Genomic DNA, 13,879 nt, shown 5'->3' with positions numbered 1-13,879 from the left:
CCAAGGCACTTCCCAGCACGTCAGTCATTCATCCCTGAAGGTATCACGGAGGCAGGGGAGGGGGTGGGGGGGTGGGGGGAGGGTAGAGGGGGCTACGATTATCTGTCCATCTGTCGCACCAGCCCCCACCCTCCCTACATTTCCGCTCGCTGAGCTCTGCGAATGTCAGCAGGTTTGATGTCCCAAAGTCCCTCGCTTGCTCGCTGCCTTCACGTCAAGGCTCAGTGGGCAGAGATGTCAAAGCTGATTTGTAACACATGGACAGCAAGGAAAGGTTCAGGAGATACGAGCTCCAAAAAGTTGTCCAATTAGGACCTACCTCCAACGCGGCGTTTACCCCCCCACCCACTTCGCTAATTAGATGAACAGCCGATGGCTGTTGTTCGTTTCCATCCGTCCTCTATTGCATTTAAGCCGGTGGTGGCCGACACGGTACATTTTCTTGATTGAATAATAATAATAATAATCCTCACGTTTGGCACGGCCCTTCGAGACGTCTCGAGGCGCTTCACGGGACACACTGTGAAGTGAAACGACTCTGTTTTGTGGGTGGGACGCGGCAGCCAGTTGCGCCCGGCGGCGTCCCCGCAAACAGTCGTGGATTGAGGGACCAAATGATTACCATAGTATTGTATGTACAGAGCGCTCGCCTCACCTCGCGCGCGAGAGGGACCTGCGTGCGATTCACGGGCAGCGAGAAACGTTGAGCACGTTTCCTTGCTCCGCGCACACCCCTCGGTTCCTCAGCAGTAAGTCGCTTGTTGCCCGACTGGCGGATCGCTTTTCCGCGGGTAATAATCCCTTCAAAAGACATCGATCGCCCGACCCACGACTGTTTGTGGGGGCGTCGTTGTGCGCCATTGGCTGCCGCGTTTCGCCCACAAAATACACAGTCAATGCACTTTACAGTATAATCCGTGAAGCGCTTTGAGACGTCTCGAAGACGTGATCAGGCGCTGTATAAAATGCGAGGATTATTATTATTAATTATTCTTAATTATAATGACACTTACAGCGGTCGGGGGATTCCCATAGCTATAGCCTTCAATCACTGAGACACTGAGACAGAGAGAGACAGAGAGACAGAGAGAGATAGAGAGAGAGACACAGAGACAGAGAGACAGAGAGAGATAGAGAGAGAGAGACACAGAGACAAAGAGACACAGAGAGATAGAGCGAGACAGAGAGATAGAGAGAGACAGAGAGATAGAGAGACACAGAGACAGAGAGACACAGAGAGATAGAGAGAGACACAGAGACAGAGACAGAGAGAGATAGAGAGAGACACAGAGACAGAGAGAGATAGAGAGAGACACAGAGAGATAGAGAGACACAGAGACAGAGAGACACAGAGAGATAGAGAGAGACACAGAGACAGACAGAGAGAGATAGAGAGAGACACAGAGACAGAGAGACACAGAGAGATAGAGAGACACAGAGAGATATAGACACAGAGACACAGGGAGATAGAGAGAGAGACAGAGACAGAGGGATATATATATATATATAGAGAGAGATACAGAAACAGAGAGACACAGAGAGAGAGAGAGAGACAGAGAGACACACAGAGAGAGAGAGAGATACAGAGACAGAGTGCAAACGTTAAGGGTTTGTTGGTTGGCGTTGCAAATCCATTTAGAAAAGGCGATTAAAGCGAGAGAGACAGAGACAGAGAGAGAGAGAGAGAGTGGGAATGGTCTCAGCTATACCTCGGCTTATTAAAGGGTAATAATAATCTGTGGCTCAACGCATGGGAACTGGTATTGCCTTTGCAGAGAGCAAAGTGGAGAGAGAAAGGAGGAGAGGAGAGAGGAGAGGAGAGGGGAGAGGAGGAGAGAGGAGAGGAGAGGAGAGGAGGAGTGGAGAGGAGAGGAGGAGGAGAGGAGAGGGGAGAGGAGAGGAGGAGAGAGGAGAGGAGGAGAGGAGAGGGGAGGGGAGAGGAGAGGAGAGGAGAGAGGAGAGAGAGGAGAGGAGGGAGAGGAGAGGAGAGAGGAGAGGAGAGAGGGGTAGAGAGGAGAGAGGAGAGGAGGAGAGAGGAGAGGAGAGGAGAGGAGAGGAGAGAGGAGAGGAGGAGAGAGGAGAGGAGAGGAGAGGAGAGAGGAGAGGAGAAGAGGAGAGAGAGAAGAGGAGAGGAGAAGAGAGGAGGGGAGGAAAAGGGGGTGGGTTGGAGGTTGTGGGGGGTGGGAGGGGGGAGACACAGAACAAGCCTTGAGGGGTGAGTAGTGGAGAGAGAGGTTATGTAGTCAAACCCAAAAAAAAAAACCCCACTACAGACTGCAAAGGGCTGAGGGCACAGCGCAGGGCTCAGACTGAGGCGTAATTCACCTCTAAAACTTCCAAGAGCGCAGAAATGGGGGAATGGACGATACTGGAGAGGCTTTTGGAAGCTGCTGTACAGCAACATTCAACCATGATCGGCAGGTAAGGCATTTGGGGGCAGAGGGAGGGAGGGAGAGAGGGATGGAGAGAGGGAGAGGGATGGAGAGAGGGAGAGGGATGGAGAGAGAGGGATGGAGAGAGGGAGAGGGACGGAGAGATGGAGAGAGAGGGAGAGGGATGGAGAGAGAGGGATGGAGAGAGGGAGAGGGATGGAGAGAGGGAGTGGGAAGGAGAGGGAGAGATGGAGAGAGAGAGAGGGACGGAGAGATGGAGAGAGAGGGAGAGGGATGGAGAGAGAGGGATGGAGAGAGGGAGAGGGATGGAGAGAGGGAGAGGGAGTGGGATGGAGAGAGGGATGGAGAGAGGGAGAGGGACGGAGAGAGGGAGAGAGAGAGAGAGGGAGGAGGAGAGGGATGGAGGAGGGATGGAGAGAGGAGAGAGAGGGAGAGGGATGGAGAGAGGGAGTGGGATGGAGAGAGGGATGGAGAGAGGGAGAGAGAGGGAGAGGGATGGAGAGAGAGAGAGGGATGGAGAGAGAGGGATGGAGAGAGGGAGTGGGATGGAGAGAGGGAGTGGGATGGAGAGAGGGAGTGGGATGGAGAGAGGGATGGAGAGAGGGGGAGAGGGATGGAGAGAGAGATGGAGAGAGAGATGGAGAGAGGGAGAGGGATGGAGAGAGATGGAGAGAGGGATGGAGAGAGGGATGGAGAGAGGGAGAGGGATGGAGAGATGGAGAGAGAGATGGAGAGAGAGATGGAGAGAGAGATGGAGAGAGATGGAGAGAGGGATGGAGAGAGGGAGAGAGATGGAGAGAGGGAGAGGGATGGAGAGAGGGATGGAGAGAGGGATGGAGAGAGGGATGGAGAGAGGGATGGAGAGAGGGAGAGGGATGGAGAGAGAGATGGAGAGAGGGATGGAGAGAGGGAGAGGGATGGAGAGAGGGAGAGGGATGGAGGACTGAAGGGTTGGGATGGTTCTCAATGATGGGAAGGACGCAATTGGCAAATGCGCACAAGTTGAGATGTTCCTCTTAACCCACAAGGCTGCGAATTGCCATATTCTCTCTCCTTTTATTCTCCCTCTCCCTCTCTCCCTCTCTCCCTCTCCCTCTCTCCCTCTCTCTCTCATCTGTCTCAAATGCACTGAATGCTCCAACGCCAAAAAAATAATCCAGCAACGAGTTTGCAGCCTTCAAATGAATGCCTTTAATTTTAAAATTCAATCAAATGTTAATTAAAAGCCTTCGCTTTCGCTCTTATGTAATATATAATCTTTTTTGGGGTAAAAAAAAATTGATTTGTTCGCTCCAAACCCACGACTGTTTCGCGCGCGCCATTGGCTGACGCGTTTCGCCCACGAAATCTACAGCCGATTCCCTTTACGGTGTATTCTTTTGAAGCGCTTTGAGACGTCTGGAAGACGCCAAATGCGAGGATTAGTATTGCTTTTGCGATTATATTTCTCGCCCAAACTCAACGGTCTCCGTCCTAATGTCGTGGCAGTTTTATTTTTGAGAGGTGGGGGGCGGGAGATTAAAATGGGAAGTTATTTAAATCGATTTATTTTTATAACGTTGGAATATATATTACATCTACATGTTCTCCCTGAGGCAGAAGAGCTCAGTAAATAAAGGGGATAATTCAATTTCTTTGCACGTTCCACTTAAACCGGGTTTGAAATCTATTGAAGGAACATATATATTTAAAAGCAATCTTCTCCGAGATTTAAAACCCGTGTTCTCCCTTATGTAATAATAATAATAATAATCCTTGCACTTGATACCGCACGGCTTTAGGAGTGCACACCAATCAGGAAGGGTTTTATATACTGTGTGTGGTTTTTTTTTTCCTGCTCTTCAAATTGAACCATCGTTTTGTGAAAGGAAATTTTCTCAAAAAAAAAAGTAATACGGCTAATAATTGTAGTCATTGAAACGCCAATTGCAAACGAACGGTTGTACGTCTGAATACTTTCCTCTTCGCCCGCGCCCTCGGTCACCTCCCCTCTCCTTCCAGCTTAGCTGGAAATAAATAAATAATAACAATAATTAAATAAAATAAAATAAAATAAATAAAACAATAATAAATTGGTCATTTTCAATCTACGATTGTTTGTGGGACATTGCTGTGCGCAATTGGCTGCCGCGTTCGCCCACAAATATACAGTCAATTCACTTTACAGTCTATTCTGTGAAGCGCTTTGGGACGTCCTCTCCCGACGTGAAAAGCGCTATATCAAATGCGAGGATTATTATTATTATTATATTATTATTAGCGTCAAAGCACAACCGCTGTTTAATCTCCCCGAGATGCTGCACAGCATGAAGGGCGCTGTATAAATAAATACAGGTTGTTTTTTTACCAAGGGACGGACTTAAGACAGGTCCTTATTATTATTGCTGTTTGTGGGACGCCGCTGTGGGCGATTGGCACCCACAAAATATTGCGGTGTACCCTGTGAACAGGGTACACCGCAATATTTTGCGTATCCTTATCTCCCAGCTCCATTTTCTTGCCCCACACATCACTGACATCATAAACCTGTCCCTCTCCTCTGGCTCTGTCCCCATTCCATTAAAAACTGCCATCATCACGCCCACCCTGAAAAAACCCTCCCTTGATGCGTCGCAGCTATCAAGCTACCGGCCCATCTCCAACCTCCCCTTTCTCTCCAAGGTCTTGGAAAGAGTTGTCGCCTCCCAACTGCGCTCTTTCCTCTCCACCCATTCTCTTTTTGAACCCCTTCAGTCAGGTTTCCGTGCTGCTCATAGCACAGAAACTGCCCTGGTCAAGGTCACCAATGATATCCTGACCATCTGTGACCAGGGCTCCCTCTGTCTCCTCGTCCTCCTCGACCTATCGGCAGCATTCGATACGGTCGACCACGCTATCCTACTCCACCGCTTGTCCTCCCACCTCAACCTTCAAGGCACTGTCCTTGAATGGTTTAGCTCTTACCTTTCCCACCGTCTTCACTTCGTCTCAACGAATGGCTTCTCCTCCACCCCCCGTACTGTCTCATGTGGTGTCCCTCAGGGCTCTGTCCCCTCCCCTTCACCCTCTATATGCTCCCCCTCGGTGACATCATCCGCAAACATGGGGTTAACTTCCACATGTATGCGGATGACACCCAACTCTACCTTTCCTCCTCTACTCTCAACTCCACGACCACCGATGTCCTGACAGCCTGCCTGTCCGACATCGAGTCCTGGACGAGAGACAACTTTCTTCAGCTCAACGTGCGAAAAACCGAGGCCCTCCTGATTGGCTCACGTCAGCGCCTCCGCACCTCAGGCGCTGACACCATCAGCATCCAAGGCTGCACTCTCCACCTCTCAAAGCCAGTCAGGAACCTCGGCGTTTTGTTCGACCCTGAGCTGTCCTTTCTCCCTCACATCCGCACCACAACTGGCACCGCCTTCCATCACCTCCGGAATATCGCCAGATTACGGCACTACCTCACCCCTCACGCTGCTGAAACCCTGGTTCACGCCTTTGTCACCTCAAGGCTGGACTATGGGAACTCTCTCCTCGCCGGCCTTCCCGCCACCTCCCTCCACAAGCTGCAGGTCATTCAGAACTCTGCAGCTCGTGTACTGTCCCGCACCAGGCTTCGGGACCACATCACTCCCACCCTCGCTCGCCTCCACTGGCTCCCCATCCCCCAGAGGATTGATTTCAAGATCCTCATCCTCACCTACAAGGCCATTCACGGCCTTGCTCCCTCCTACCTCTCCAACCTACTATCCCCCTACCTACCTGCCCGTACCCTCCGTTCCTCTGGCTCCGGTCTGCTCCACGTCCCCCGCCCCAACCGCCCTACTATCGGTGGTCGGGCCTTCAGCCTCTCAGCCCCGAGGCTCTGGAACTCCATCCCCCAGTGCCTTCGCCTTGCTTCCTCCCTTTCCTCCTTCAAGGCCGGTCTCAAAACCTTTCTCTTTGACCGTGCCTTCAGCTCCCCTCTCGACTCTCTTCCTCCTCCTCGCTCCCTCCCTTCCCTCCCCTCACCCTGACCATTTCCCCCCTCCTCTCTCCCTCCCTTCCCTCCCCTCACCCTGACCATTTCCCCCCTGCTCGGGTCATGACCCAACTGTGCAGCGCCTTGGGACGTCCTCCTGACGTGAAAGGCGCTCTATAAATGGAATCTTGTTGTTGTTGTTGTTGTTGTGAAGCGCTTTGGGACGTCTGACTGTTCTGGGAGAACGTCGGCCAGAACACCAGGAGAGAGAGAGGGAGAAACTCAATTCCCTTTTCCCGACCGCGCCACGGGAGGGCTCTGTAACGTCCACCCGGCCTCGGTTTAACGCCTCATCCCTTTAACAATACAGCAACCCCCCCCCCCCCCACCGCTACACTAGAACGCCATCTTGGACTATACGTGTTCCAAGTCTAGACGTGGGGCTTGAACCGGCATCAGGCTCTCCGTCCCCAGCCTCTGGAACTCCATCCCACAGTCCCTCCGCCTCGCCCCCTCCCGCGCCTCCTTCAAGACCTGCCTCAAGACCCTCCTCTTCGACCGCGCCTTCGGTCACCCTCCTACCCCTATTCCACCACTCTCCACCCTCCTGATCCCAACCACCAGCTCGGGTGCAGATCCTCACAAGTCCAGCGCCTTGGGACGCCCCCCTGACGTGAAAGGCGCTGCGTAAATGTCATTTTTCCTTGTTGTTGTAATTTCTTTAGGATTCTTCTGACCGTGGTGGTGATCTTCCGGATATTAATTGTTGCCATCGTCGGGGAGACGGTGTACGAGGATGAGCAGACCATGTTCATGTGCAATACTCTGCAGCCTGGTTGCAACCAGGCCTGTTACGACAAGGCTTTTCCCATCTCCCACATCAGGTATTGGGTCTTCCAGATAATCCTGGTCTGCACACCCAGCCTCTGCTTCATCACCTACTCCGTCCACCAGTCGTCCAAACAGAAGGACAGACGTTTCTCCGTGCTGTATCCCCTCCTGGATCAGGATTACTCCAGGCCGCCCTTGGAAAGAAACGAGGACAAGAAGCTCCGAAGCAACACGATCAACGGGATCCTCATCCAGAACCCGGACGGGTTGACCAAGGAATTGGAACCCGATTGCCTGGAAGCCAAGGACATCCCCCATGTTTCCATGAGGACCAGCATCAAAAGCTCGAAGACTCGACGGCAGGAGGGCATCTCCAGGTTCTACATTATCCAGGTGGTCTTCAGGAACGGGCTGGAGATGGGCTTCTTAGTGGGACAGTATTTTCTGTACGGTTTCAATGTGCCAGCCATCTTCGAGTGCGACAGGTACCCTTGCGTCAAGGAGGTGGAGTGCTACGTGTCCAGGCCAACTGAGAAGACGGTCTTCCTGGTCTTCATGTTTGCCGTGAGCGGGATCTGCGTGGCTCTCAACCTGGCGGAGCTCAACCATCTGGGATGGCGTAAGATCAACGCGGCAATCAGAGGGGTGCAGGCCCGGAGGAAATCCACTAGCCAGGTCAGGAAGAAGGAACCATCCCGTTTGGGCCACCAGGCACGAAGCCTCGGGAGGACACAATCCAGCGAGTCCGCGTACGTCTGAGCTGCAGATGCCTGGTCCCGTCCAAAACCCGTAGGGATCGGGGCGCTTGACCTGGAGGCAATTCGGAAATTCTGGGTTGGGTATTGGCCAGAACTCTTTGTGAGGGGAAGCCTCTGCTAGGTTCTCAACGTGCCAAGGCCCGAACGGGTCGAAAGAGACTGAACGTTGGATCTTTGAGGAGCAAGAAAGTGCGGACGCAACATTCTTCGCCTGCGTGCAGAGGGCACTGACGTACCAAGTGACTCCTTGAGCCCTTCGCTGGCTGAGCAGTGGTAGTGCCCGCTATCAGCCTGGAGCAGCTGAGAATGAAGACTTAGATATTAGGCTCTCTATGAACTGTCTGGGCAGGACAGTGCACTGAGGCTTCTCGTGTAACGCGCATGCTGTCCACTCTGTACCATAGCTGTTGTAGACCGAGCTATTGGCTGGGTCTTTGCTAAACTCCCCCAGGAACCACGAATTAAAAGCAAACTGGATAAGTGGTGTGGAAAGATATTGAAGGGGGAATTGGAAAGATCGGAAGGGAATAAAAAGGAATCGCTCGACCAAATATGGGAAGGGTTTGCATCAAAACATTTGCAATTGGCAGATCGCTTTTACGGGGGTGGGGGGGGCAATAATCCTTTCCCCCAAAAAAAATAATAATTTGGTCACTCAATCCGCGACTGTTTGCGGGACACTGCGGTGCGCCCTTCGCCCACAAAATATACAGTCACAACACTTTACAATATATTCTGTGAAACGATTTGAGACGCCTCAAAGCCGTAAAATGTTATAGCAAATAGGATTATTAATAGTAATTACTTTTATTAATAATAATCCTTGATACAGCGCCTTATCACATCTTCAAGAGGCCTCAAAGCGCTTCACAGAATATACTGCAAAGTGAATTGACTGTATATTTTGTAGACAAAGTTGGTTCAAGTTCCCATACAACAACTTGCACCCTTCACGCAACGTAGCCTCTCAAAGCGCTGATCAGTGGCGGAGCTTGACGCTGAGCCGGGGAAAGGGGGACTGGGGGGAGGTGACTAAAGGCCCGGTTGAAGACGAAGGTCTTAAAAATGGAGGGGAAAAAAAATCATTGGAAGACAGAAAAACGATCAACAAACGAGTGGCAGGAAAATTTGCTTGGAACAGCCAAGTGGGTTTAAACTTTCCCAAGGAGCCAGAGTTAAAGACACACACATTCCATCAATAACTTAATCCTCGTTTGCTTGCTTGGAGTCCTGTATCGTCGTGGTTGAAGCACTCGCCTCGCAAGCGAGAGGACCTGGGTTCGATTCCCAGACAGGGCTAAACGTTGGGCAAGTTTCCTCACTCCACACACACTCCTTCCTCTGTTTATCTAACACTTCCTATTGGAACTCGGTTGTCAGTGGATTGGCGGATCCTTTCCTCTTCAAAAAATCCCTTCCACAAAAATAACAATAATTTGGTCACTCAAGCCACGGCTGCTTGTGGGACACTGCTGTGCGCAATTTCACCCACAGGTTAACTCGCTCTACAGTCTATCCTCTGAAGCTCTTCGAGACGTCCCAAAGACGTGATAAGGCGCTGTACCAAATGCGAGGATGATTATTATTAATGAACTAATCTGCAAATGTGCTCCTGAAAAAAAACAAAAGCCTCCCCTGTAAATAATGTAAAGTACGTGCTTTGACTGACCATCCGGTGGCTTTCGAGATTAACAGATGAGGTTTACTGAGCAGGCTTTGGAAACCAGCCCAGATGAAGGATCTCTGATGGGAGCCCTCAGTGCCAACTCCTGCCTCTTGCGACACAAAGCTTGGCTTTTAATGACTGACTACGGGGCTTAAATCCACTCTTTAATATCTCTAAGTGCACCGAGAGCTGTTTGTGAGTGCTATATGGTGATGGTTTTTAGACTGTTTTGTGCACCGTAAAGCTGTGCCAGTGGGGGTGACAGTGCTTTGAACTATAGCTGTACATTAAAAATACACCGTCCATTCAGGTACTCTTTTGAACAATAAAGTGTGCGTTAAAGTTAAAGGAACCTTCACATTTCAGACCCTTTTTTTTTTCTGAACGATAAATGTCCTCGGCACCGAGGGCGAGGATAACACTAACGAACGTCGGTCAATCTGCTCTACAGCGGAGGCTTTGCGACGTCCCGATGACGTGGCGCTACATCTGTTCAATCCACGACCGGGACGTCGCCGGGCGCAATCGGCTGCGGCGCTCCGTCCGCAAAACGCACAGTCACTGCGCTTTACGGTGTCTCCTGTGAAGCGCTTTGAGACGTCTCGAAGACGTGATAAGGCGCTGTATCACATGTAAGGATTATTATTATTATTATACCACACAGTGCCTCACAAACTCCCAAGTCCCATATTTCCCCCCCACCCCCCACTCTCTCCCTCCCCAACCATCACGAATACCCGTCGTTTTTTTTTGGGGGGGGGGAGGGCGTATTTTTTTTCTCACCCATTTCCCCCTTTTGTTTTGTTTCATTTTATTTCCCGTCACCTTTTAAGAAAAAAAAACTTATTTTGTTCTTCCGATTGAATTTTTTTTCTTTTCCCTTTTTTGTGCCTTCGAACGCGCCCCAACCCCCCCTCCCCCCCCCTCCCTCCCCCTCCTCCCCTTCACGGTCGCCGCGGTACGTGCGCTGATGCCCCGAGCGGGCAATCGAGCCGTCCGAAGCCTCGACCCCCCCCCCTCCCTGAACCCGGTCACGCACTCCCCCCCCCCGTAGCGCGTACGGCCCCCCGTCGGCACGTCTTCGCGCGAACCCCGCGCGCGGGCGCGGAGGGTCTCCGGTCGCTGCGTGTGCGCGCGCGGGGGGGGGCCGCCAATCCCTCACCGCGCGCCACGCGTGACGGTCGCGCGGGTCAGGAGGATGTCCCAAGGCCCAGGACGGTCAAGGGTGGGGCGGGGGGGGGGGGGTTTGGACCTGAGTGGGGGTCGGGACCGGGAGGGGGTGGAGGGCGGGGGAGGGGGTGTGTGGGGGGAGGGAGGGAGGGGGGGGAGGAGGGTGACCGAAGGCGCGGTCAGTCGAAGAGGAGGGTCATGAGACAGGTCTTGAAGGAGGTGGGGGGGGGGGGGGGTGGGGGGGGGGTCAAGGCCGTGGTGGGAGGGGCTTTGAGGGTGAGGACCAGGATGTTGAACTATAACCCCGGGGGGAGGGGGGAGGGCACCCGGGGGCCGGTTACTCGAGGTCACCAAGGACTTGCCGAAGGCCCCGGGCCGGGCCGTGGGGCCGCTCCGTGTGTCCGTCCCCTGGGCCCTGGGCCGAGAAAGGTTAGACGAGGCCGCGAAGCGCCTGCGGGCGGGTGGGGCCGTCGCGCACTCGCAAGGCGGGCGACGGCCGAACCGTGGCTCGTCGCCGTGGCAACGCCGGGACCGCCCGCCCACCGGAGGTGACGAAAACGCCTCCCCCCCCCTCCACCCCGAGCTCAGCCCGCCCACCGGACGTGACGAAACGCCCCCCTCGCGCTCCTCCCCCACCCCCTGAGCGTGCGCGCGGCAGGGCGAGGGCTGGGCCGGCCCGCCCACCGGACGTGACGAAATGCCCCCTCGCGCTCCTCCTCCTCCCCCTCCCGCCCTCCCGAGCGCGTGGCAGCGCGAGCGCGTGCGCGGCCCGCCCACCGGATGTGACGGAACCCTCCCCAACCCGTCGCCTGTTGGAATGGCCGCCGCCCGCTTTCCCGCCCAAACCTCACCCTTTCCCCCCCCCCCCTCCACACCCCCTCCTCACGCGCACTCAAACGGACGCTCGCCGGTGTCGTGGCGCAGGGGAGATTTCACGGGCACCACCCACTGGTCCCCCTCACGCCGGACACCGGACACCAGACCGGGCACCGCCTACTGGTCCCCCTCGCGACGGACACCGGACACCACCCACTGGTCCCCCTCGCGCCGGACACCGGACACCACCCACTGGACCCCCTCACGCTGGACACCGGGCACCGGACACCGGGCACCACCCACTGGACCCCCTCACGCTGGACACCGGGCACCGGACACCGGGCACCACCCACTGGACCCCCTCACGCTGGACACCGGGCACCGGACACCGGGCACCACCCACTGGACCCCCTCACGCTGGACACGGGCACCGGACCGGACACCACCCACTGGTCCCCCTCACGCTGGACACCGGGCACCGGACCGGACACCACCCACTGGACCCCCTCACGCTGGACACCGGGCACCGGACCGGACACCACCCACTGGTCCCCCTCACGCTGGACACCGGGCACCGGACCGGACACCACCCACTGGACCCCCTCACGCTGGACACCGGGCACCGGACACCGGGCACCACCCACTGGTCCCCCTCACGCTGGACACCGGGCACCGGACCGGACACCACCCACTGGACCCCCTCACGCTGGACACCGGGCACCGGACCGGACACCACCCACTGGACCCCCTCACGCTGGACACCGGGCACCGGACACCGGGCACCACCCACTGGACCCCCTCACGCCGTACACCAGACGCCGCTACAGTTTATAACAATAATATATGATGATGACATTCCCGGCGCCGCGTCACGTCTTCGAGAACGCCTCAAAGCGCTTCACGGGATATAACGCCGTAAAGTGTAGTAACTGTGTGTTTTTTTGGGGGCGAAACGCGAGCGGCCGATCGTGCCCAGCGACGTCCCCCCCCCACCACCCCCCACCCCCATCCCAAACAGCCCTGGGATTGAGGTGACCAATTTATTATTTGTTATTAATTATGTTGAAGGGATTGTTAAATCCCCCCCGGAAAGCGATCCGTCAATCGATTAACAACCGGGTTCCTACCGACTGCTGTTAAACAGAGGCGTGTGTGTGGGGGTGGGGGTGTGTGGGGGTGTGTGTGTGTGTGTGTGTGGGGGGGCGTAAAGAAACTTGCCGGAGGTTTCTCGCTTGCGAGGCGAGTCACAATGAATCCAATGCTCTGTTGGCGAGTGACCGAGTGATAGACTGTGACGTGTGAAAATGTCCTCAACAAGTTGGTGAAATGTGTCAACTCCGGGAATGTAACGAAGCGACAGACTGATCTGAGCTGAGCTCCAAGAGCAGAGGATACCACACAACGGAGGCCAGGTTCAGCCAGAGTTTATTTGATTACAAAGCAGCGAGCGAGAGGTGACATTTACAGGAAATTGAAGAGGATTGATTTATTGTTCCCAAGGCTCTGGACAGTCATGGATCTGCACCCGAGCTGGGGATCGGGATCAGGAGGATGGGGGTAGGAGGGTGACCGCAGGCACGGTTGAAAAGGAGGGTCATGAAGGAGGCAATGGAGGGGGCGAGCTGGAGGGACTTTGGTATGGAGTTCTGGAGAGTGGGGACAGAGCTGAAGATACCGAGATGCGGCACAAAGACACAAAAGACAAACGCACAGGCATTCATTCACACGCTTACTGAATGCCAGGGTTACCGGTGGGGTGATGGTCTGGGCTGGGAGGGGTCTGGCTGAAGTAAATACTAAAAACTGCTCAAAAGAAATTGGGAGCTTCCGTCATTGGCGAAGGATAAATATCTCAAAAGTGCGTCACAGCGATGATGATCAACAAGCAGAGCCTGGAGTTTGAGGATGTGGACCTATCGCAAGAGCAAAGGCCAAGAAGGTCTGAGGCTAAAGGAGAGCCTAGAGGGGAAAAGTGGCTGAAGGCTCGTCCACTAAACGATTGGACGAAGGGAATGAAGAAGGAGAACTGCAGAAGGTAGAAGATATGGTGAGAGAGAAGACTGAAGAGACAGCTGAGGTAAAGATCATGACAAAACAACAACCAACTTGCATTGCATTTATATAGTGCCCTTCATACCGGATAGCATTCCGGAATGCTTGACAGTGGCGGAGTCTGACTCCAAGCAAGAGGGAGGGGGAGGTGAGCATAAGCACGATCAAAAGGTATGGTCTTTAGGCGGGGGGTGGAGGTGGCAAGGCGGAGGGATTGAGGGAGAGATTGAGAGTTTTGGGGGGGTAGTGA

At 54.3% G+C, this 13,879-nt stretch overlaps 1 protein-coding gene across 1 annotated transcript; it reads left to right on the top strand.

The window, feature by feature from the left end:
- Positions 1–2,350: 2,350 nt before the first annotated feature.
- LOC103173305 (gap junction delta-2 protein) lies at positions 2,351–7,983 on the top strand. Its single transcript, XM_042345617.1, has 2 exons — positions 2,351–2,421; positions 7,062–7,983. The coding sequence occupies exons 1-2, from the start codon at positions 2,351–2,353 to the stop codon at positions 7,924–7,926; spliced, it is 936 nt and encodes a 311-aa protein (XP_042201551.1). The 3' UTR covers positions 7,927–7,983.
- The last annotated feature ends 5,896 nt before the right edge of the window (positions 7,984–13,879 follow it).

The sequence above is a fragment of the Callorhinchus milii genome, unplaced genomic scaffold, assembly GCF_018977255.1.
Source record: "Callorhinchus milii isolate IMCB2004 unplaced genomic scaffold, IMCB_Cmil_1.0 Scaffold68, whole genome shotgun sequence".
In the NCBI taxonomy this organism is placed as follows: domain Eukaryota; kingdom Metazoa; phylum Chordata; class Chondrichthyes; order Chimaeriformes; family Callorhinchidae; genus Callorhinchus; species Callorhinchus milii.
Note: the sequence above shows the minus strand (reverse complement) of the source record. Positions and strands in the feature narration are given on the sequence as shown.

Coding starts and splice junctions, on each gene's coding strand:
- LOC103173305 (XM_042345617.1), top strand. CDS start 2,351: ATGGGGGAATGGACGATACTGGAGAGGCTTTTGGAAGCTGCTGTACAG. Junction 2,422..7,061: donor CATTCAACCATGATCGGCAG/GTAAGGCATTTG, acceptor TAATTTCTTTAG/GATTCTTCTGACCGTGGTGG.